Source organism: Linderina pennispora (genome assembly GCF_002104995.1).
Source record: "Linderina pennispora strain ATCC 12442 chromosome Unknown DL89scaffold_173, whole genome shotgun sequence".
Classification (NCBI taxonomy): Eukaryota; Fungi; Kickxellomycota; class Kickxellomycetes; order Kickxellales; family Kickxellaceae; genus Linderina; species Linderina pennispora.
The window spans coordinates 1-22,248 of record NW_024468421.1 but is presented as its reverse complement, the minus strand read 5'-3'; the positions used below and the strand labels follow the sequence as shown (position 1 = coordinate 22,248).

Genomic DNA, 22,248 nt, shown 5'->3' with positions numbered 1-22,248 from the left:
AAACAAGCCCGTGATGTCCGCCTTGGCCTCCTCGAACGCCGAGTGCAGCTCCTGCAGCCGGCTGCGCACTGTCGCCCCGCTGGTGTCGCGGTGCGGGCCGTTCGAGTGCGCGACCTCGTGCATGAGCACGTGGGTGAAGAAGGCTGGGAATGTCACGTAATCCAGATCCGCCTTGCTCAGCACCTCCTGAGCAATCGGCCGCAGCACGCTGGCCACCTTGCCCTCCTGCACGTTCTTGATCATGGTCAGCTTGGAGCCCGCGCGTCATCGCCTCCTCGTCGTTGGGCAGATTATACGCCGCCGTCATCGGCACCGCCGTGTCGCCGCCATAGTACACCTGGTTGACCACCACGATTGGCGGCGCCACCAGCTCCTTGTTGCGGTACGATCCGGGATCGGCAGGTTCTTCTCGACCAGCTCCAGCTGCTGGTGAACTTGTCCAGCAGCTGCGTAGCAGCAAAGTCGCGCACATGCACCATTGACTCGAAGAACGCCTTGGACGAGAACAGCTCGTCCTCGTACGTCTCGTAGGGCCCCACAGCGGCCTCCAGCGCGCTGGTGTGGTTGATTTTCAGCCACGAACACCTCCGAGTCCCAGGTACTTGTTGCTCAGGAAGCCGCTTGCCGCGCCATGCGCAGGAACTCGCCAAAGCTCTTATCGCTGACCAGCGTGCTTGCCTCCTGCATCAGCCTGGCCGCCGGCGCCAGGAACTCCCGGTACTCGTCCGCATATCTACTGAGCACCAGCCTTGCACTTTTTTATCTCTTTTCACGACATCGTAGAACCCCTTGGCGCGCGCCTTGTCTTCTCGCTAAGCGTTCCGAGCCACAGTTCAAACTCCTTCTTATCCATGTCTTCCGGGATACACATTGGCCGTGATTGGCTTGGCTGTAGCGCCCGGCACAAATACCTCGTTGTCGAGGCTGCGGTCCCACGGCCCACGGGAACAGTTCGAACCAGTGTTTGCCAGATCTTTTGCCTCCTCGCTATCTGGCCTTGCCTGCTTGCAGCTTCTGCCGCATCGCCGGAGCGCCTGCCCAGATCTGCTTAAAGTACGCAGCGTTGAGCAGGTCCGAGACGTCTGCCAGCTTCACCAGTGCGCGCTTGTCGCCCTCCGGTCAGGTGCGAGAGGTCGGCGCGCAGCTCCGTCGGCCTGTAGTTGGACAGACGCTGCTTGACCGTGAGCCCGCTGGAGGACGCAGTGGAGAGGTTGCTGGTGACCATGAGGACGGACGTGACGAGTGCGAATGTCTTTCGGAGTGGCTGTAGCCCAAGCGCAAGGGGGTTGAAATTCGAAAGTTTGGAAAACATAAGAGACAAAGAGTGGTGGGGGGTGGGAATTGGGTGTGGGAATTTGAGGGTGGGAATTTGGGGAGGCGGGAATAGGGGGACTATTATATAATGTCAAACAGAAAAATACGATTGTACTCAGCAGGAGAGAGCCAGAATGTGATTGTTTGGTTTGCGTCATGAATGCATGGACGTGAGAAAAAAATATCCCTCAGAGCTTGAGCTTGAGCCTCCCGCAGCGGGCGCTTCCTGCGGAGCCATGTGCGCACTGGCCCGTAAACAACCACAGTCTGCCACGCATTGGTTGCTACCACATTGCCGATCGAATACACCCACAGCTTCCACTTGAAATCAGAAGGCAAGATGTTGTGCCCATCCACCGCATTGTACTTTTCGATTTCCCACCCTGGGCCGCCCATATCCCATCCCGACCAGCCTGTCTGGGTCGCCGCAGTTGAGCCGGAACGTACACGACAGCCTGCTGGGCGGTGCCAGCTGCGCATACGAAATCATGATAATTAGCCCCGCCACACCGCTATCAAGCTTGGGTTGGTGGAACCACGGCTTCCGGTGCACATACCCGTAGTTGACCAAGAACCCGTTGTTGATGAACATGTACATGATCAGGTATGTCATCATGGCCGCCTCGTAGGTTGTCCGCCCAGCAGCCCACCATTTCAGCACGTTCGTGTTCGATGCGTCAAAACTCGTGGCACCCGGGAACCACGGCTGCCTGAACAGCCACACCCACGCGCCCCACCAATAAACACCCAGTTGATGACAACGACACCAATAACTGACGACATGATCTCGGGCCCAATATCCGTGCCGTAGGGCGGAACGGCGAGAGGCCTCTTGGCTGGCGGCAGGAACGTGACCGTGATGGCCATGCTGGTAGCCACCAGGGCATCGATTATCATCCAGATGGGCTGCGACATGCTCAGCGCGAAATAAAAACTCACCAGCTTGGTCATTGTCATCGTGGTGCCATACAGAATCAGTGCGCGATAGTTGCTGAAGCTGCTAGCCAGGCCGGCTCTGCCCTGGAGCAAGAGCTCTACACACGAGTGCACCGACCGGTTGCTGGACGAGAACGGCGATACAATCGATGCCTCGGCATCCGACAGTGCCAGACCAACATGGGCCGCTCGCAATGCCCCGCAGTCGTTGCCACCGTCACCACACATAGCCGTGATACCGTGAACCATGTGCTGCTGCACGCACCGCACCTTGTCGTTGGGCTTCATGCGCGCAAAAATGCGCGTGTTAAGCAGGATCTCCGCCAGTCCACTGGTCGATTCCAGGTGCTGGAAGGCGGCGCTGGTCAGGGCTAGCTCTGTGGTCGGATATCCGTCGCTGCCAAGCTCGGTCAATAAAGGCCCAATGTCGGCCACCTCCTCGTCAGTGTCGACGTCAGTCCACACCAGCATATGCGTTTTCTTGTCCATGTCGCCAAGTAGGACCTTGCTGTTGGCTGGCACCATGCCGCACTGTCTCGCAATGTACACGCCGGTAAGCGCAGTGTCACCAGTGACCATGACCGTGCGAGTGGACCCATGCTTGAGCTCAGCAATAGCATCAGATGTGTCGTTCTTGAGCAGGTTCTTGAACACCAGCAGGCCGATCAGATCGCAGTTGCCCTCGATCTCGTCCTGGGTCAGATCCTTGAGCCCTTCCAGAGTCACATCCAGCTGCTTGTGCGCAATCGACAGAACATAGCAGCCCTCGCGCGCCAGCCCAGCACAAGTCCTGTCGTAATCCAACGGCACGGAAGCGCTGTTTGAGACCTGCTTGATGCGCTCAAACGAGCCCTTGACAAAGACATGCAGTTTTACCAGTCATCTCATCCATGACAACGACTGACATCGGACGCACGGGCATGGACAAACTCGAAGCGACGGACGACATGCAGCTTGCCCAAGGACGAGCCGCCAGCAGGGATGATAGTATCAAGGTACTTGGGGGCTGGATCGATCGTAGAGTTCGACGCACGGAACTGCTCGATGTCGACAGGGTTGCCGATTAGCTGCCCATTAAGATCGGTAACAGCATGGCAGCTGGCAACGGCTTGCTGGAACAAAATACTGGTGTTAGGCAAGGCGTTCTCAAATCCCTGGAAGGCATTGCCATCCACGCACTGGCCGCCGTAGAATTCCAGACCCTCCTTGGTCAGGGTGCCGGTCTTGTCGAAGCAGAATATCTGCACCTTGCCGGCCATCATGATGCGCTGCGGGTCGACACAGAATATGCGCTTCTTCTTCAGCCGATATGCCGCCATCGACTGGCCTGCAACCAGACCAGCAGGCAGTAGCGGCGATACAGCCTGTAGCATGCAAAAGTTTCCGTAAAAGAACACCGCTGTCGGCGACCCCTTGTACAGATATATCGCCATGCCCATGCAGAATAGCGCGTAGACGATCAGAATACTGAACACTACCTTGAGCTGCTCGTTGAAAATAAACGACAGCGGCTGCGGGAACAGGATCTTGCGCACCAGCTTACCCTTGTCGGAAGCCGTGCCGGTGCGGTGCACCAGCCCAAGCACGTGCTGGTCGGCCAAAATGTCGCCAGCCGATTTCTCGATCGCCTGCGCCTGGCTGATCACTGTGCCAGCATACAGCTGGTTGTTTCTTGTTGGCCTCGACGTTGAACGGTGTGTCATCATTATGCAGCGGGAACTTGCGCACGGGCAGGGGCTCGCCAGTCAGCGATGACTCGTTGACGACAGCATTTCCAGAAATCAGAATGCAGTCGCATGACATGTGCATGCCGGTGGTTAGCTGGATGACGTCGCCTGGGACAAGATCGCGTGACGATGCCTGCACCCAGTCACCGTTGCGACGCACATTCACTTGGTCGTCCTGCTCAGCCATGCGCTTGAGCCGCTCCTCAGACAGCTTGCGCACAACAGTACTGAATGTCATCGCCAGCAGCACAATCCCCAGATCGACAATGCCCGCCTGCCAGTAAAAGTCATAGATGAACAGCAAGAGCGCCAGAAGCTGGTACAATGCAATGAAGCTGGTGACCTCGCGCAGGAATGCAAAGAACCAGTTGGGAACTGACACCTCAATGAAGTTTTGCCCGACCAGTTCCATCCGATACTCGGCCTCTGCCGTCGATAGGCCAGGGCTGTTGGCGACAAGGTCGCTGTTCGTGGCTCCCAGATCAAAAGTGTACGGTGTGTACTCGCCAGTGGTCTGGTCAAGCACAAAGCGAGTGCACTGGTATGTAAAGTACTTGCGGCCGTGCGCGGTAATGTGCTGCCGCGATGTATTTACCCGACCACGTCCAGCCCAAATGGTGCTTCAGTATGTTGGCTACCCGGCGCACATTGTCGACCAAGAAGCTGCGCTCGTTTTGCAGCATTATCTGCGAGTCAATCTTGCGCTCAACACATACAAATGTGCCCTCCGCTGGTGCTGTCTTGATGCGGAAGAAGTTGCGCAGGCGGTGACGGAACACATTGCAGGTCACGACCATGAACACATACAGGCACCACATCACGATGAATGTCTGGTTGCCGAGCGTGCAGTCCCCCAGCGAAAGAACACAGGCCGCTCCAGGAGCGATTCCCGGTACGCTGCCGTAAAAATCTGCTGAAAGCGCCAATAGGTAGCCGAGCCAAACTACGCCCAGCGCCAGCAGTCCCCAGTTCATCGCTGTGCCAAAGACGTTGTTGCGATAGCCGCTCAGACGAATATTGCTGCTGCTGAATTCGCCTCCCTCATGATCGCCAACCGCAACCTTCAGTGCCTTGGTGTCGATGTTGGTCCCCGAATCGCTTGGACTAGCCTTGCTGTCGAGTGCACTAGTTATATTACGCTCGCTGAGTAGCTTTACCGCATACCAAATACCGAGCAATCCGACGTAACCGAGTAGAATCGTAAACACACATATCCACATGGGTTCGCGGAATGTATACATGAGCTGCGGCTCCTTCGGGCACTGGACCCAGACGCCCCGTACGCCAGACTCGTCGCGTGTGCGCCGCGGCCACTGATTTTCCCCAGATACCAAAGCTGCTTGGGTTGCTGATCTGCGCATCGGCATTGCATGCATCCCGGACCTGGTTCGTCGCGTTCCACAGGTGCAGCTGCGAGATAGTTACATTTTTAAGCAATGGGCATGGAATCAGATCCCTTGCCGCTGTCGGCACAGCACTGGGTCTCCAGCTGCAGGTACATGGGTTAGCCATGTTGACGTCGGCAGTGCATGAGTCATGACACAGGCCGTCATGGCATAGCACCTGGTTATCAGGGCATGTCACGGGACGCGGACATTCGGCGAGATCATAAACACAGATTGCGGGACAGGGTCTGTTCTGGTTCAGCTGCGCTGGGCACAGATCGCCATTGGCTTGATACTTGTTAACTACAACGTCAAGCAGCTATTAATACATGGCTATACTGAACACACCTGGTCTGCGCATAATGATGCTGGTGCTTTACCTGTATTCCACATGGGCTTGGCTGAGGTGGCCATAGCAATTGCGAGGAATACGAGCATGTAGACATTAATCCCAGCCACTGCTCTGCTTGGCCAGTCGCCATTATTTAGATATCGGTGGAAATACATGCAAATAAGAGTACAAATTAAAAACAATTTGGGAGAAACCTCGAATAAAGAGGATGGTGCACAAGCTGAAAGGAGCAAAGTGGCCGCCATGCTTCGGTTTTATAGACTACTTCTCTAGCTGCAGCCGCTGACACATTCCCAACGGTACCCACAAAGCACCAGCACCGTTGCAAGGCGCATCACTGTGCGCATTTCCCTGCAACTAGGGTATACTTCCAGGTAAAAGAAAAAATGACTACTCTCAGCGCCAATGGCGCCATTGCATGTCGTGGAATAGTGGATTAGCATTGCAGTTGCTTTGTCGAAAGACTGCGCGATTTGGGGACGGATCGCCCAGCTTGCTGCAGCCATCGCCATGTCAGGCAGTGATGCTGACATCTCTAAGCAATCTGACTAGTCGGATTATTAGATGGCATCCCGCCTACTCGGTGCCAACCAATGTGACCGCTAGAAACCAGCATACCCTTACCATTTGAGAGCGAGACGAAATACGCTGATACGCTGAGCCATTATTGTGATTTAGTATATAATGGTTTGTCGCAGCAGAAGTAGACCCTGACGTACTTGAGAAGTAAATTGCTATATGCAAGCGGCAAGGATCCTCAACAGTAGGTCTCTCTTGAAAACACTCATATATATAATAGTATGTGGTTTTACCTGGGGTCTGGCAATTTCTTGTTGTCAATCATGATATGAGCCAGCCACATCTCTATGTAAGATTTGATGGTCTAAAGGTGTCCATCTGTCTGCAAGAGCGCTTCTGATTGGCTAAATCGATTCACGCTTCTCTGAGCCCCACCACAGAGATGCATGATTCGTCTTGCAAGCACACAATACTTTGTTTTTGTTTGAGGTTACGAGCTATTAAGTTTGGTCGGGCTGTAGCACCCAAGTAAAGAATATATTGGAGAAAGGAGACAAACCAAGGTAGTCTTAGAGAGATTAATAGGGAGTTGGCGAAAAAAAAAAAAGGAAGCAAAGAGACCAAACCAAAGACTGGACCGATTCGAGAATAAAAAGGAAAGAATAGGAAAAGGGTGAGGAGAAGTAATCTAATTTTCTGATAGTTTTCTCACACAAGTCCTCCCTCGCACACACATTCATTTTTCACGCTATGCTAGCACCAGACGGCTTTGGGTTCTCGAAAAGACCGCCATCAAGAGCTTGTACAAGAGATATTACATGCCTGGGCAGAGTGCGCAATGCAGAGCAGAGTAGGCTACAGATATCGGCAGTCCTCACCTCAATTTGAGACATGCAGTGTTTGGTTCCGATAGAGGTGTGCTCACATTTAAGCTGGCAGGCTTTTAGTAGGGCATGTGGTATATACCTCATGTGCCTTTGGGCTCAGTTCTAGTGGTAGCCATGTTCCATTCGTCTTTTATGAAAACTGTTGACTAGTGGGTCAACAGTCCCATCATATGCACTTCTGTTCACCTTGGCATTTCATATTGATCCGTGTATAATACTAAGAGGATGTGTTCCGTAATGCAGAGTAATTGAATGGGAATATTGCTTTCGGACGAAGGATGTTGTATAACTGATCCTGATCCCTAGATCTACGCCACAGTGCGTACGCAAGAGTATAGTAGCTCTACTATATAGTTCAGTACACGCCAGCGCGTCAGCAGCTCTCCTCAGTTTCTTTACTGTCACTAGTTATATACCACGGTACGTTACCAGTATCATAACAAAGGATATATTAGTCCAGCAAATGTGGAAAAAGCGGCAGCTGATCCAGTACGCTAGCCGAGGGTACAGCATAGTGAACCCCCATGAAAAGTAGTTTAGGAAATGAAATACACACATGTCGGCAGGAGAAATGTCTTGCCAAAGAACCATGATAAATTCCAGGACTATCCTAGCGAGTAGAGCTCTGCTGAGCACTGGGTAAGGCCTAGTAGAACCATATAAAATACATACCCGCAAGTCCGATGAAGTTTGTCAAGCAGAACATAGTATTTCTTTCGTTTTTAATACTTGATTCAGCACCCAAATCCGAATCCGTGTGGTCACCGACCGCAATACACTCTGGCGTTGAGCCCAAGTCACAGCTGTGCATCAGAAACCTGAGTGCGGTGGCGACTACTCACTCAAAACAAATAGCAAGACAGAACCACTGCAGAACACCAGAGCCTCCTATACTCGACCAACCGAATGATTTTGTAAGCAGGTCATGATGCACTGCAAGAGGGCACATCTCGCCTGCTCGATCTCGATCTTACCACGCACAGAGCACCTAACTGCTGTCCGCAATAGTGAGCCAAAGCAGAAATGTCAGCACTAACCACATTCCTGACCTACCTATCACCAAGAGCAGGCTCTTTGAACTTTTGTCCTGGCTCAGCGAAGGATTCGTGTATCGCCTTAATGCTATGCAGCAAGCTATCTAGTCTGTTGCTATATCGGCTGCGAGCAATCCGCACCGATGAACCTGCTTCAGCCTCCATGCCTGACCAGCAATGACTGGCTCGAATCGCGAATGCGGGACAGCTGGTATAACAGGGTGTAGGAAAATATATTGTGTCACACTGGTAAAAGATGCAACTAGTTTGTATATCACATTTCGTGTGACAATACCAACCGAGTACGATCTGCCATACACATATACAATCAGCATGTGTAGGCTGACCCGGCTCCGGTGCATTGGCAGTAGTGGGTGCGGAGAGGGCGCTGTCGGCCATTGCTACTGCGTCCCCGACGTCAGCTTGGCGTTGGCGCTTCACTGCATTGTCGGGCTCTGCGGCTATGTCGGGCTGGCGCTTTCGCGGTGCATGAGCGGCAAATGAGGACATGGTGAATTATAAAAGTACAGGTATGCACCGGTTGGGCTAATGCGAGGACGAGCGAAGAGGAGAGGCACGAGCCAGTGCTACCCGCAAGAGGAAAGTGGTTTAGGCATAGTGGGATCGCTGCGACTGATGATCAGCATCGCGCTCGATGATTGAGCTGACGTCTATGCCAGCTCGAGAGCCAAGAATGCTGGCCCAAATGCGGTGGCTACTGCTGCCGCCAGCCCATCCCTGCTACTACTGCCACTAGCCTGCCCAGCAGCGGTCTATAAGACCAGAGCAGCCTGCTTGGTGCAGCACCGGATGCTGTCCATCTGCCCAGTATCCCCGCCCTTTTGCTCGTTTTCACATAGAATTGCCCAGCCATGTTTGTGCCCAGGACAACCAGCTCACGATACCGCCGCGCCATCCTCAAATACCTCCCAACGCTCGTTATCGGCATCCTGGCAGGGTACATTGCCGGCACACGGAACCTGACTCTGCAGGAAATCAGCCAGATAAAGTACGAGCTGTCGCAGCCGACGCCCCAGCCTGCGTGTGTGCCAGTCGATCTCGCCCACAACACTGCCGAGGAGGCAGAGCAGTTCTACGACGACTACGACGCCGGACGAGGACCATGCCAGCGAACAAGAAATCCTCGACCAGTACCACCCCCACGGCCAGAAGCCGGTCAAGGCTGCGCTGGTCGCACTGGTGCGCAACACCGACCTGCTCGGCATGCGGCAGACGATCCGGCAGATCGAGGACCGCTTCAACTCGCGCTTCAACTACCCATACATATTCCTCAACGACGTGCCGTTCACAGAAGAGTTCAAGGCAGGCGTCCGCATCCTGACCAGCGCCAACGTGTCGTTTGGCGAGCTCGACAGCGAGAGCTGGGGCATGCCTGAGTGGATCGACCGCGAGCGCTTTGAGGTGGTAAAGAGGACTGCGCGCTACCCGCACGGCGGCAGCGACAGCTACCGCAAGATGTGTCGGTTCCAGAGCGGGTTCATCCACAAGCACCCGCTGCTGGCCGACCTCGAGTTCTACTGGCGCATCGAGCCCGACGTCGAGTTCTTCTGCGACCAGGAGTACGACCCGTTCGTGTTCATGAAGAGAACGGGCTCAAGTACGGCTGGGTCATTGGAATGACCGAGTTCATGGACACGGTGGCGACGCTGTGGAACACGACCATGGGCTTTATCGCCGAGCACCCGGGAATGGTGAGCCCCGCCAACCTGAAGCGCTGGCTGCTGGACGATGCCGGCAACTACAACGGCTGCCACTTCTGGACAAACTTTGAGATCGTCGACCTGTCGTTCTACCGGTCGCCCCGAGTACGAGGCGTACTTCCAGCATCTGGATCGCGCGGGCGGGTTCTTCTACGAGCGGTGGGGCGATGCGCCGGTGCATTCGATTGCAGCAGCCCTGTTCCTCAACGCCTCGCAGACGCACTGGTTCGAGGACATCGGATATTTCCACCCGGCGGTGGCAAAGTGTCCGTCGGGCTCCAAACATTCGCAGCAAGTGCGTGTGCGATCCGCAGCGCTCCTTTGTCGAGAAGAGCTACTGCATTGTGCGCTACAAGGAGTCGAAGCAGATGGTGCTGGACCCAGAGGCGACCGAGCCTGTTCACACGGGACCTGTGTACATGGCGGTGCCGGTGGTGGGCTAGAATGGACGGCGGCCGTGGCTAATTGTTCCACTGACCACAAATAAAAAGACGCTTGGACACTGGGTCCTATTGCTACCGCAGGCTGGTTGTCGACGGCATATCATGCGCAGCGGCGGAAGCGGCGCACATTGTCTGTGCGGTGGCTAATTGATGCTGGCGGTTTATGACTGTCGCAGCCCAGCGCAATAATGAAGGCACGGCAGCGTTGGTTCGTGCGAAGCAAGCAGACCTTGGTCCAATCCGGCAATCCAGCCATTCCAGAAACCGCGTGCAGCAGATGCAGATGCAGATACGCATCCGCATTCTATCGCACTGGCAGTTCATGCTGGCGCAAGCCTTGGACCAAACAGAGCCCCAGGCAGGCAGGCAGGCAGGCTTGGGAGCCAGACAGCCGCGCAACGAGGTGCAAGAAAAACAGGGATTCCAGCCGACACCAAGCACACAGCCACGAAAAGAAAAGCCAGCAGCCCTACCCTCCCCCGTCCCTCCTCCTGCCGCTGTGCATGCTGCAGACTCCAGAGGCTGCTGCTCTCTTCTCTCTTTGCCCTTTAACTTTCTCGACTTTTTGACTCATCAGCTATGGCTATCGACGCTAGCCAGGAACCCCGCCATGTCGCTTGCACGCGACCCCCAGCCAAACATGACCAAGATAATTACACCGTTGCCTGCTCCTCTCGATATTGTTGCACCAGCTGTGTAGGACTAGCCGCCTCTTTCAGCAGCACTTCATGGATGGCCATATCTGCAATAGTTGTACTTGTAATTCTTGGTTGACACAGCATGGTGTCCACATTAATATTTATTTCACAGGCCTATATGCATAAGTTATTGGTGAGCGGTATCCGAGCCCTGCTGGAAAATAGACATGGCAGTGTTTTTGCCGCGGGCAATGGCAGGAATCTGCTCAACGCCAAATACCATCATATCGGTGGTATACCGGTATGCAGAGCTGAAGGTCCCCTGCGGCATACTTCGAGGTTGTAGTCGACTGGTGTGCCTTGCTGCAGCGGCATGCTGCCCATCGGCGATGACTGCGCCGACGGGACATTAGGGACCAACATGCATGCCTTGGTTATTCTTTTTGAGTGGCAGATCCACGGATGAGCCGTCGGTCTCGGTGGTAGTTATTGAGGCACGACCTTGGTCCATGCCCAGGCCAGCTAATGAAGCCGACAAGGTCGAAGACATGGAGGTGCCGCGGCTGCTGTGGCCGCTAACAGACTGGGACTGAGGTGTCGCTGCCTGCGAGTCTGTGGCTGGTGGCGATGGCGACAAACAAGGTTCGAATGCGCTGGCCAGGCTCGACGGCGAGTTGTCAATGGACACTTTACCAAGGCACCTCGAATACTCGTCACCGGTGGTGCCACCGAAGCACACAGGTGCTCTCAGCTGCGAGGGGATTGGCTGGCGCTGAAACGAGTGTGTGGCAGGGTTGGTTGGAGAGTCGACGGGGGCTTCGGCCACTTCCTCAACTAGGAGAGACGACGCAGTGACAAACTTTTCGGGGCTCCCAGATCGAGGCGGCGACGGGCTGTGCTCCCGGTTCTCGAGCGAATCGGCTGACTGCCGTACCGACTTACGCAGGCTGTGCTTGATTCGCGAAACCAGACCATCATCCTCGTCGTCCGCATCCAGGGCCATGGACAAATCGAAAGCCGGCGGCGGCGGCGACCCCATGCGCTTCTCACGGGGCGCCGATATGCCCAGCGGCGAAAGGCTGTTGACATCCTCGTGTTCGATGCCACGCGCACTCGCTGCAGCAGCAGCTCGCTCATCATGCAACTGCGCAACCTGCGGGTTGATGAGGCGGATGTTTTCGAGCAAGCGGAGCTCATCTGGGAAGCGCACCCTCTTGCGCGTGGACTGCGACGACTTTGGGTGCCGGGGCATGCTGCCGTTCTTTGATGACGGCGGCGTGACGGCAGTGCTGGCAAGCTTTGCCTCATCGACAATGACAGGCAGGGTCGAGCTGCGGCCAGCCTTGAGCAGCGGGCTGCCAATGCTCCTAGCCAGACTGGAGTCCAGCGAATCCTCACGCGTGTCGGGTGTCTCAGAGTTCGCGAAGAACATGTCGCCACCGCTGACAGCAAACGAAGATGCCACCGATGCAATGTTGTGCAGCCGCGTCGGCTTCGACCGCCTCGAGCGGCCAGCCTTCAGGATGCCGCCGGTCTTGTTTGCCTGGGGCGTCAGGTGCTGCAGATCAATGGCAGCATTCTTGAGCGGCGTTCCACTGCGCGGGCCCAGAGACCCATTGCGGTTGCTGGCTGCTGGCTGGAAGACCGATTCAGAGCTGGAACTCTCACGGCTCCGGCCGTTGTTAGGCGGACGGACCATGCGAGCAGGCGACTTGCTGATGGATGACGTTGATGATGTCACTGAGGTGATTGAGCAGCGGCGGGCACGTTGTTGTCTCGGAGAAGTTGTGAGCGAAACCGAATTGTGGCTGGCTCCCTTGATTTCTGGCGATAGCAATGGGTCCATGGCAGTGGTCTCGGGCAAGGACACCGAAGCTGGCTTCATGCCGACAGTCCCAGAAGATGGAGACAGCGTCGGCTCGCCCGCGGGTGGGGAAAACGACCTTGACAGCAGGTCCTTGACCAGGTCCATGGAATCCGAGTCCGTTTTCGGCAACCTCTTGATCGAAAGCGTTGGCGACGGCGGGTTATCACCAGCTGCTGCTTGCATCCCACCAAGAGCACCGGCCAGTGCGTGGTTGATCTCACGAGGGTCCATGCTGATTGAGCGACGGCTGAGAGCTTGCGCTGGGTTCTGCTTCTTCGTCAGCGCGTAGTACCGATTGGCGCCCGGCAAACCCTGGCCGTCAGCACCAAATTCTGATGATGAGCCCTCCTCTAGTTCAGGGGACGTGTATGAATCAGGACTCGTAGCGCGGTTCAATGGGTGCTCAGTGCGGCGTGGGCTCGGGTCATTGGTGGTGTTGCCGCCAGAGCGGGCTTCCTCCAGACGCCGGCGACGCCCCTCCATAACGATGTTGATTTCAGAGCTGACCCGGCGCATCGTGCCTTCAGACAGCCCCAGACGCGAGTTCTGCACTGTATTCGCAATCAGCTGCAACGCATCAAAACGCTGGATGATCGACTTGTAGCGCTCCTCGAGAACCTCCTCCGAGTCAATGTCAAGCTGCTGGCGCGGGGACTTTTTCGACGGGGACGGCGACCCAGCGGCACAGGACCCTTTTAGAGGCGAAGCCAGGGCAGCCGGAGACAGCGGCTCTTGCTCGCCGCCGAGGCCCATCATAGCACGCTTCTGGCGACGGCTCTCCATGCGCGCATCGACCTCCATCTGCTCGCGTTCAATATCTGCTGCCCCATCAAATGCGAACCCGCTATCATCGACCGCATCGGACGCACCAAAGTCAGCGGCAAATGGCGGCGGTGGCAACGGAATCTGTGGTGGTGGCGGCGGCGGCTTTGTGCCAGCGCTCCCTGGCGTCGATGCTGCCAACGGCGATCCGTTGCCGGCCACATGCTCGGCTGCTTCGCAATGCAGGGTCTCAGGGTACGACTTGTCCAAGAATGTCCACTCGTCGATGCTGTTCTGCTGATCTACTGCTCCAGGAGACCCTTTGTGGCCGCTAGCAATTTTCTTCACGCGCTTGGCGTGCTGAACGAACCTGCCCTCGGTCGTCTTGACCCAGCCGCTGAGACGGCGCAAAACGCCAGCCTTGTCGTCATTGGGCGATACTGAGACGCTGGCTGAGCCTGAGGGCGCACTGGCGTAGGCCAGGGACGAAGACTCCGACGACTGGGTGCTAGGCGTGGATGTCAGAGAGCGGGTGTGGCCAGACGATCTGTTCCCCTTCAGGACTAACGGGAACGGAGCCGGCGGCTGACGGCGAAGCTTGGCAGTCAACGAGAACGACCTCTGGTGCGAGGATTTTTCTGTGCTCTCAGAACTGGCTTCCGCCTGATACTGGGCCTGTCCTTCTGACGACGTAGAAACATTCGACGACGATCCAGCAGCAGCATGCGAAATTGGGGACAGCAGTGCCGGTGGCAATTGCACAGCAGACGGCATGTCACTAGGGCGAGCACCAAAAGTAAAGCCGGGAATCGGCATCTGATCGGGCTTCACCTCGGACCGCCTGGGGTTTCTTGGCGAAGCAGCCCACGACCGGATATCACTACGGCGACGACGGATCTGTCGCTGCTGCTGCAAACTCGAAGCGCTTGATCCATCAACTAGCTCGAGCGCCGCCTGCTCCATGTCCCCTTTCCCATTCTCTGCTGCGCGCAGCTTCTCTTCAAGCACACGGATACGGTCTGCCTGGACCGCTGCCAGGGACCGGAATGACTCGGGGGCCACGCCAAAGCGGATAGAAACGCTGCCCGACTGCGTAAGTGTATCCGAGTCCTTCAGGTCCTCGAGCGGGCACATGTTGAAAGTTTGTGATGATGAGCTCTGGCCCCACACATTGCAAGACTCATTTCTGAACCGCGACAGTGCCGACGATTCCGACTCGCAATCGCTGTCAGAAACTTTGGCTAAGCCAACACTGACAGTGAACGTGCCGTCGATATTCTCGCAGCCATCAATGCGGTTAACCACTACCGACAGGCACTGCGTACCGAGGCGGCTGCGGCTGCGGCGAATCTCCAACTGCCAGACAACACCGTGCGCTGAGATTGCATCGCTGACTACACGCACATGCCCGCGCTTGCGGCCGAGCTCCATGACATCTGGCACTTCAACGCTGGCGTAGTGCCAGGCGGGCATCACCTCCTCTTCGATCCGGGCTACTTTGGGCAGCGGCTCTTCCCAGTCAATCGGCCGTGCCTGCTCGGATATCGACAGCAGCTCGAGAATTTGCTCGCGCTCAGCAACAGTTTGCGCCGGAGACAGCTCCTCGACCATCATCTGCACCATCTTCAGCGTTTCGTCTAGATCGTCGCGCCACGCAGCACACTCGGCAATCCGCTCCTCCAGTGACGACTGCGCGTCGCGGAACGCGGTCTCCACTCGCTCGGTATCGCGCAGCAGCTGCTCGTCCATGGCCACCTGGGCCTGCGAGTACGAGTCGGCCAGCTCGCTAACTGCCGAGTCCAGCAGGGCGTTTCGATGCCGCGTATCCTTCAGATGATTTACAAGCTTCACTTGCATGAGCTCGATCGCCTCGAATGTATCGTCGTAGGCAGCTGCCAGCTTGGTGATGGCGTGCGAGTGGTGGGCGGTGCCTGTGGGAACATCAATGCTTGTGTCAATGCAGAGTTCGCAAATAGCCAGTTCGCACGACTCGCACCAGTAGTCATTGCGCATGCCTGGGTGTACTGAACACCGGTCACTCTGCATAACTGTGCCGATATTCTCGGCGATCTGCGACGCCCGGGTTGCTGGGCTGTATATTTCAGGGCTCGATGCGCTGGGCGCGGCCTGTGTTGGCGGCGACTGGCTGAGCGCTGGCGGCGAGAACGAGAAAGACGTGGACTCTGGGCCAACCATGGCCGTAGCAACAGTAACTACGGTGGGGTCGGGGACAATGGTGGGCTTTGTAATCGGCTTGAGTGTAGTGCGTTTGCCTGGCTCATTTGCAGCTCGGTCGTCGGTCAGCGTGTAATTTGACGCCGGCGACGCCACTGTCGCCTCCTGCAGCGAGCCAGCCTTTGCCAAGCGCTTTAGCGACACTGCCACCTGCTCTCCATTGAACGTGCCGCTCGAATGCGCGCTGCCAGCGTTGGCCGACGACACCTGTGGGCGAAATCGCTGTTTGCCAGAGTGTTTAAATGGACGCATTTCAGACAAATTGGGGGAAACCGGTGGGGAGGAGAAAAAAGGCAGAGAGAGGACAGAAAGTGGTGGGTGAGTAAGACTAAGGTATACGGGGCCATCAGAGAGAGATTTTTGTTGTTTTTTCGCCCTGTGCCGCCAGCTGCTGGAGGGCTCGGGCAGATGCGCGAGAGGCTCGCATGCAGCAGCGGATCGACAGTGCTAGGGCTTGCGGGAGCGGCATCTGCGAGTGGTGTGTGCTGGTGGCCATCGCTGCGGCTGTCGGTGTTGGAGCACATCCGACACAGCAGCAGGAACAGCCGAGAGACACGGGGCATGTTTCTGTACAGGAATTACTGAAAATGATGTGTATAGTAGTGACAATAGGAGGGAAAGTGGGGAGGGAAGGGAGGGGAATGTGGATACGGCTTGGTCAACAAGCACGATGGGGATGCGATGAGAAGCTGAGCAAAAATGAGGAATGAAGGGCGAAGGACGAGCAGCAGTAGAATACTGGCTGAACCACACCAAGGGAGCTCAAGGCAGCAGCCGTTCTTCCAGGAACTGGCAAAAATAAACAAACGTCCGACAATGCCAGATCAACAGTGGCCTGCGTTCTATAAAGGGGCGCCACTTGCAGGTCGCAGCAAGTGGTGTTAGCAGGTCGCGAAGCTTAGAAAAACAGGTGTTGATGGTTTTAATGGCAAAAATAACGCGGGAAGGTATATGTCGAAATGAATATCAAACAGAAAACGTGAGGCGTGAAATGTGAAATGCGAAATGTGGTGTGTGGGAGCGGTGGGGCAGCGAGTAGGTAATCTGCGAACGCACGTCTGCTCTTAACAATCAGTTGGGAATGAGCATGAGCGGCGGCGGGCGTATATGGACTCGCTAAAGGTGTGGAAGGCGGATAGAGAAAGAGACGAGGAGATCGTTATTTGAGTTTTATACATATCAGTCAGAGCGCATTTCATATAGGAGTTGGAGGCTTGCATAAGAAGGCAGAGGCAGAGGGGAGGAGATGGAGCAGCCGGAGACATCACAACAAACAACAAAAGGACGCCATGGAATTCATCTACTTACCCCATTCCAAGCGTCCGGCCGGCAGCGGGTTGTTGCAGCTGGGGGCAACACGCCTGGCATCGTTTGCTTGACACGGCCACCGACTCGAAGCAGAGTTGGCACGAGACTATCTGCGGTGGCGCGCCCGGGGACCAAGAGGTGCCAGGCACCGGTGCCATCGCCGACAAGATTGCGCAGCTCCTGGACTGCCATTGTCGTGTTCCAGCGATCATCCGAGTCGGGCACACTTGGCGTACTATCCACCGTGCCCTCGCCATCAAGCGTTGGCGACCGGATGCTGGCAAAGCCCTCAGGCTCGAGCACCGGACTCTTGAATGTGAACTCGTCCGATACCATTCCCCTGACCGGGCTGTCTGGCCGCGACTGTGCAACAGACGGTGCCAGCGCTCTGGCGATTGACCCAGACGGAATGCGAGGCATGACCTGCAGGGTGCCTGTCCGCCGGCCTGCTGCCTTGCCCAGCACCGACTTGCGGCGGCCAGATGACGATCCAACATCACTGCCCTGGGCTCCTCGCTGGGTCGACACAGACCGCTTCAGGTTCAGCTTCACGACATTGTCATCTGGATTCAGTGTTAGGCCGAGCCCAATAATCGGCTTGGTGCGTGTGCCAATGCCGATCGAGCTGGTGCTGGTCAGCCGGCGGGTATCGACGCCGATTGCCGGCCGACCAACGCCAAGCGCCCTGCGTCCGCCTACAACCGGCAGCAGCGAGGTCTTTGACGGGATTGTCAGCCCAGACGCGTTTGTATATGGGTCCTTGCTTGCTGAGGTCGGCCTGCCAAACCCGCCCGACACCACAGGCATGCCACCCACCGTCACCACCCTCCGCGGCTGAGCCAGCGCAAACCCCGAGTGATTCATGGCCGGAAAGTACACGTTCTTCGCATCATCGTCATCGGGCAGTGTCGCGTCGTTGTTGGGGAACGTCAATGCCTTTGTGCGCGACATATACACCGGCACCACGATACTGCTTTCGTCAGTGCTCTCGGACGTGCGCGCGTCCTGCTGCATGGTCGTGGCCTGCGCGTATATGGGTGAGGCGGCAGCGACAGGCTTGAGTGGATACAGCGTGGTGAATGCTGTGGCAAATGGCAGGACACGGGTGCGCGTGCTACTGACGCTGGCGCTGGTGCTGAGGCTGCTCTCCCGCTTGTGCCTATAAGGGCGCGCCGGCGGTATGCTGGAGCCATGCTTCTGCTGTCCACCGCGCCCAGACAGCCCCGCTAGGCCATTATTAGTGTTCATAGAAGACAGAAAGGGAATACCAAGACGAAGTAAATAAGTATGAAACGCTGCAAACACTGGAGAAGAAAGGAGAAGCGGGGATAAGCCGCGCATGAAAAAATTTTGTGCATAAAGCGCTGTCAAAAGCGGCTGCACCAGCAGCAAAAAGGCAGCCGGCTGTGAGCGCTGAGTACCAGGGATGCCTGGGGCCGCAAAGATTTGCGCGATTACTATCTCGGAAACCTGGGCCCACCACCAGATTCCATATTCTCTTCCCCCTTCTTTGTCGCAAACAGCCTCAGCGTCAACAGAATACCAGCACATAGCGTGAATGTAACTGATGATGCATAGGCAGTAGCAGAGAGGAATTGTATCGTTAAATAGAGTCGAGATGAAGTGCAGAGAGACATAAGTGGTGGGCTTGTCATTACAAAAAGTCGAAAGTAGTGGAAAGGATGGTGCGGAAGTAAGCAGGGAGAACGACCGGAGGATGGCGGGTTCTACACGCTAGCAAGCTACGGGCTGCCTCGTTTGTGCTTGATAGCAAAGCCCATTCTTGGAGCAAGAACAAGGATATCCCGCATAATATTCGCGATAGCTTGAATGGAAATTCTACAAGCCGAATACATGTATGTCTGCGGTGTGGAGAACAAAAACACACCAGCCACACAGAATTCGGGGGAGGAGATGGAGCTGTTTATGTTTGGTAAAGAATAGCACCAGCGGCTCTTGCACCTGCGTGCCGGCTTCGCTTGGGATCCGGCGGATGCGAGCCCGGCTCCATGGCGTAGGCACGAGCCAGAGCGGCTTGAGCGAGTCGAGCCTCCCCACACGTGATTTTTCTGGGGTTTAGTTGTTGGACGAATGGGGAGCTGATGTCCGAGACCAACAGAAATGATGTAATTTTCTGCAGACTAAAAGGGCGCGCGAAAATAAAATAAAAAAATCTGGTACGAACTCTTCTCAACTTGGCCTTGTTTTTTTTTCGCCCTTTTGCTCAGTCCATTTCCTGTACTATTTTGTTCTATTTCTCAATAATGGAGACGCATAAGCGTAGGACGTCAAAGCTGTCCTTGGAGCCAAACCCCTTTGAGCGCAGTTTCTCATTGGCGCATGCGGACGAGTCGCAGTCAGGACGGAGCTCGGTTGGCAATGCCAATTCGTCCAAGCCAATAACGCTGCCGCCGGTAACTGCCATAAACAGCCCGCTTGGCCATGAGGGCGTATCGGCAGCATGGGGGCGGGACTCGCTGCGCAGCGGGCCTTTATCTCCAGCAATGCTGGGCGGACCCGCAGCACAGACAAGCCGTGCACGCATAACACCACGGCTGGGCCTAACGGACCCCACCCTGCACACGGGGCTGACGCCGTTCCTGCAGGGCGAGACACACCCGACGGTCAGCAGTATCCTGGGCACCAGCACCATCGACGGATCAAAGCCGTCGCCGGGGTTCCAGGCGCTGCTGAGGGCGGTCAGTGGCAGCGAAATAACAGCGACGCCCGGCGGCACGCTGCATGTGAAGCCATTACAAAACATATCGGCGTCAGTCACAGCTACGGCGCTGCAAAGGTCACCCAGGACCAATGATAGCGGCGGCAGGGAGGAATCTGCAGAGCGCATCGCAGACGCAGGTGAATGTGACCTCAGCGACATCACCGGCTACATTTAAACATGACGTAATTTCCATCAAACCACCCTCGCCGCCTGCAATCTCGCTGTCGACTATACCAGAGCCACAGCCCAGAGCAGCAGCCGGGAATCTGTTGCCACCGCCGCCGGGGCTTGCCCCGATAGCGGCTAATGTTCCAATGGAACTGAGTAGTAAGAATATTGCAACGGCAAAGCCTGCTGCGTCCAGCAAGCGACGACCCATGGATCCTATACTTCAATCGGCGGCTGCACCCGCAGTAGCAGCAGCATCAGCACCAAAGGCGCCACCCAAAACGGCCAAGCGCAGCCGCGGGAAGGGAGCCAAGGCTCCCGTGCCGCCAAAGGGACCGGCGGCAAAAGAGTCGGCAGCGAGGGCGCCGGATGACAGTGGCGACGGCGCACGGGAAAGCATCGCGGAGAAGCGAGAGTGTGGACCCTAAAGGCGGAGAGGACGAGAAGCGCAAACAGTTCCTGGAGCGCAACCGGATAGCGGCGCTAAAGTGCCGGCAGCGCAAGAAGCAGCAGCTAAACGAGCTGCAGCAGCGACACGACTACATGGTCTACGAGAACGAGCGGCTGAAGAACGAGTACCTGCAGCTGCGCGATAAGGCGCTGCACATTTAAGACGCTGCTGGAGGCACACCGGGAATGCGCGGTCGCGCAGGCCAACGGCGTGTTTGGGATTGACAGTTTACCACCCGGGACACCCAACATTTCATCGCAGCCGATCGTATTTGCGCTCCCCGATGGGGTGCAGAGCGAGAAGCTGAAGGAGATAATCTCGGCTATTCCGCCCACGTCCAACGGTGTGCCCATCAGCGGCGTCCGACGCGGTGGCAGGAAAGCCGTTTATGATGCCGGTGCAGCCTGGCCACCAGCAGCAGCAGCACAGCATGCCGCCCTCCGCCTGGCGCTATGATGCAGGGAATCCAGGCGCCGCTGGTCACACAACATGGGCCACCGGGCTTCCGCCCACCAATGGGATCGATGCCGCCACAAATGATGCCACCACCGCCACAGCCAACGGCTGCCGCCATGTCCGGGATGGTGGGCCAGGCACCGCCATTGCAGGGCATGGGTCGGCCGATCCCGCAGCCACAGCAGCGGGTACTGCAGTTTACGCACCAGCCGCAGGCACAGCAGGCTGTGGCAAATGCTCCGCCGCCAGCCCCTCTGCCCTCCTCTTCCACATAGAACGCGCCTCACAATTCCCAAAATAAAACGTCCAGTTCTTTCGAACACTGGCGGCTTTTGAGTCCTCCAGACACTGTGACGATTGCCATGGCGCATGTGAGGTGAGCTGTGCTCTATATGCATCCAAGGCCAAGTAGCAAACAGGTCGGGTCTAGCTAGCTTCAGCAGAATAAATGATCAGGCATCGCCGCAGCAAATGGCTATATGCATCGCTCTTATGTTGGCGTGAAAATGCCATCAGCGAGGCTCTCACACATATACGAGCTCCTGGCTCGCAAACATACATGCTCCATGCACAAAGCCAGCAATATTGTGATGGCAGGGATTGCAAGTGCAAGAATTGATATGGCTGTAGTTTTATCCGTTGTCTGGAGTACGTGTAATGAACATTCTGAAGAGCTAGCTGGTCTTAGCCTTGGCTGCACCCCGGGTGATTGTTGACGGGATGGTTGACACAAACACTGTGGTGATGGCAGCGACAGCGATGGCGCCAATGAGGTAGCATACGGCAGCGCCTGAGAGCCAGTAGACCGAGCACGCAACATTGGGCCCAGCGCCCGGCCAATCTGGCCCGCAGACCGAAAATCGCCCAGCCGCTTGCCTGTGTCCTTGGGGGCCATGCCCTGGCTACCTGCCAGCGAGACCATCGAGTTCAGGCAGTTGACAACAGTGGCCGAGGCAACGCAAAGCCAAACGAGCCAGCCCACAGCCACCACGAGGGTGCCGAGTAGCCTGTGGCCTCTGCCTTGAAAGCGCAGATGGCGATGGAAAGCAGGCCGAGTGCGCAGCCAGCCATGCCCTGGGCAACCAGAGCCTTGTCGCGGCTTCCCGACCTGCTCTTGACTCTGCGCACATAGCCGCCCTGGATCACCGTCGACACAATGCCGATGAAGCCAAGCAGCTTGCCCTGCTGGGCATTCGAGAAATCAAACTTGTCGTGGGTCAGGAACGTCAGCGTGTACTCCATGCCCGAGAAAAAGAACAGATAAGCGAAATGCGTCCAGTTGAGCCGCCGCAGCACCTTCGCAACATGCCGATCGCCCGGGCT

At 56.5% G+C, this 22,248-nt stretch overlaps 9 protein-coding genes across 9 annotated transcripts; 4 read left to right on the top strand and 5 right to left on the bottom strand.

The window, feature by feature from the left end:
• The first annotated feature begins 488 nt into the window (after positions 1 to 488).
• On the top strand, positions 489 to 1,333 carry DL89DRAFT_74044 (uncharacterized protein). The gene is made up of 2 exons (XM_040892035.1): positions 489 to 873; positions 952 to 1,333. Exons 1-2 carry the CDS (start codon positions 632 to 634, stop codon positions 1,268 to 1,270), a joined length of 561 nt encoding a protein of 186 aa, XP_040739020.1. The 5' UTR covers positions 489 to 631; the 3' UTR covers positions 1,271 to 1,333.
• Positions 1,334 to 1,366: 33 nt separating this feature from the next.
• DL89DRAFT_289023 (HAD-like protein) lies at positions 1,367 to 5,197 on the bottom strand (the record flags this gene model as incomplete). Its single annotated transcript, XM_040889936.1, has 10 exons — positions 1,367 to 1,581; positions 1,628 to 1,727; positions 1,762 to 2,020; positions 2,062 to 2,220; positions 2,254 to 3,102; positions 3,156 to 3,256; positions 3,284 to 3,884; positions 3,910 to 4,554; positions 4,625 to 5,090; positions 5,142 to 5,197. The coding sequence occupies 10 exons, from the start codon at positions 5,195 to 5,197 to the stop codon at positions 1,503 to 1,505; spliced, it is 3,315 nt and encodes a 1,104-aa protein (XP_040739019.1). The 3' UTR covers positions 1,367 to 1,502.
• Positions 5,198 to 9,026: 3,829 nt separating this feature from the next.
• On the top strand, positions 9,027 to 10,318 carry DL89DRAFT_289022 (glycosyl transferase; the record flags this gene model as incomplete). Its single annotated transcript, XM_040889935.1, is given in 5 exon segments — positions 9,027 to 9,196; positions 9,285 to 9,711; positions 9,762 to 9,980; positions 10,000 to 10,170; positions 10,190 to 10,318. The coding sequence occupies 5 exon segments, from the start codon at positions 9,027 to 9,029 to the stop codon at positions 10,316 to 10,318; spliced, it is 1,116 nt and encodes a 371-aa protein (XP_040739018.1).
• An 811-nt stretch (positions 10,319 to 11,129) lies between these two features.
• On the bottom strand, positions 11,130 to 16,342 carry DL89DRAFT_273160 (uncharacterized protein). Its single transcript, XM_040889037.1, has 32 exons — positions 16,023 to 16,342; positions 15,971 to 15,992; positions 15,917 to 15,940; positions 15,753 to 15,862; positions 15,663 to 15,731; positions 15,573 to 15,623; positions 15,527 to 15,533; positions 15,377 to 15,484; positions 15,302 to 15,346; positions 15,247 to 15,274; positions 15,167 to 15,222; positions 15,020 to 15,139; positions 14,911 to 14,998; positions 14,822 to 14,889; positions 14,596 to 14,800; positions 14,525 to 14,568; positions 14,454 to 14,494; positions 14,285 to 14,426; positions 14,256 to 14,260; positions 14,154 to 14,228; positions 14,073 to 14,132; positions 14,027 to 14,033; positions 13,956 to 14,005; positions 13,788 to 13,916; positions 13,689 to 13,763; positions 13,619 to 13,667; positions 13,442 to 13,588; positions 13,353 to 13,420; positions 13,310 to 13,325; positions 11,378 to 13,279; positions 11,308 to 11,349; positions 11,130 to 11,278 (listed from the first exon to the last, which is right to left on the bottom strand). The coding sequence occupies exons 1-32, from the start codon at positions 16,070 to 16,072 to the stop codon at positions 11,144 to 11,146; spliced, it is 4,038 nt and encodes a 1,345-aa protein (XP_040739017.1). The 5' UTR covers positions 16,073 to 16,342; the 3' UTR covers positions 11,130 to 11,143.
• Positions 16,343 to 16,498: 156 nt separating this feature from the next.
• Positions 16,499 to 18,810, bottom strand: DL89DRAFT_273159 (uncharacterized protein). Its single transcript, XM_040889036.1, has 2 exons — positions 17,129 to 18,810; positions 16,499 to 16,936 (listed from the first exon to the last, which is right to left on the bottom strand). The coding sequence occupies exons 1-2, from the start codon at positions 18,467 to 18,469 to the stop codon at positions 16,892 to 16,894; spliced, it is 1,386 nt and encodes a 461-aa protein (XP_040739016.1). The 5' UTR covers positions 18,470 to 18,810; the 3' UTR covers positions 16,499 to 16,891.
• Positions 18,811 to 19,257: 447 nt separating this feature from the next.
• Positions 19,258 to 20,206, top strand: DL89DRAFT_74007 (uncharacterized protein). The gene has a single exon (XM_040892034.1). It carries the CDS (start codon positions 19,393 to 19,395, stop codon positions 20,023 to 20,025), a length of 633 nt encoding a protein of 210 aa, XP_040739015.1. The 5' UTR covers positions 19,258 to 19,392; the 3' UTR covers positions 20,026 to 20,206.
• DL89DRAFT_74006 (uncharacterized protein) lies at positions 20,207 to 20,742 on the top strand. The gene has a single exon (XM_040892033.1). It carries the CDS (start codon positions 20,388 to 20,390, stop codon positions 20,628 to 20,630), a length of 243 nt encoding a protein of 80 aa, XP_040739014.1. The 5' UTR covers positions 20,207 to 20,387; the 3' UTR covers positions 20,631 to 20,742.
• DL89DRAFT_74005 (uncharacterized protein) lies at positions 20,743 to 21,383 on the bottom strand. The gene has a single exon (XM_040892032.1). It carries the CDS (start codon positions 21,321 to 21,323, stop codon positions 20,856 to 20,858), a length of 468 nt encoding a protein of 155 aa, XP_040739013.1. The 5' UTR covers positions 21,324 to 21,383; the 3' UTR covers positions 20,743 to 20,855.
• A 216-nt stretch (positions 21,384 to 21,599) lies between these two features.
• DL89DRAFT_298231 (uncharacterized protein) lies at positions 21,600 to 22,167 on the bottom strand (the record flags this gene model as incomplete). Its single annotated transcript, XM_040890781.1, has 3 exons — positions 21,600 to 21,715; positions 21,739 to 21,827; positions 21,884 to 22,167. 3 exons carry the CDS (start codon positions 22,165 to 22,167, stop codon positions 21,600 to 21,602), a joined length of 489 nt encoding a protein of 162 aa, XP_040739012.1.
• Positions 22,168 to 22,248: the final 81 nt, after the last annotated feature.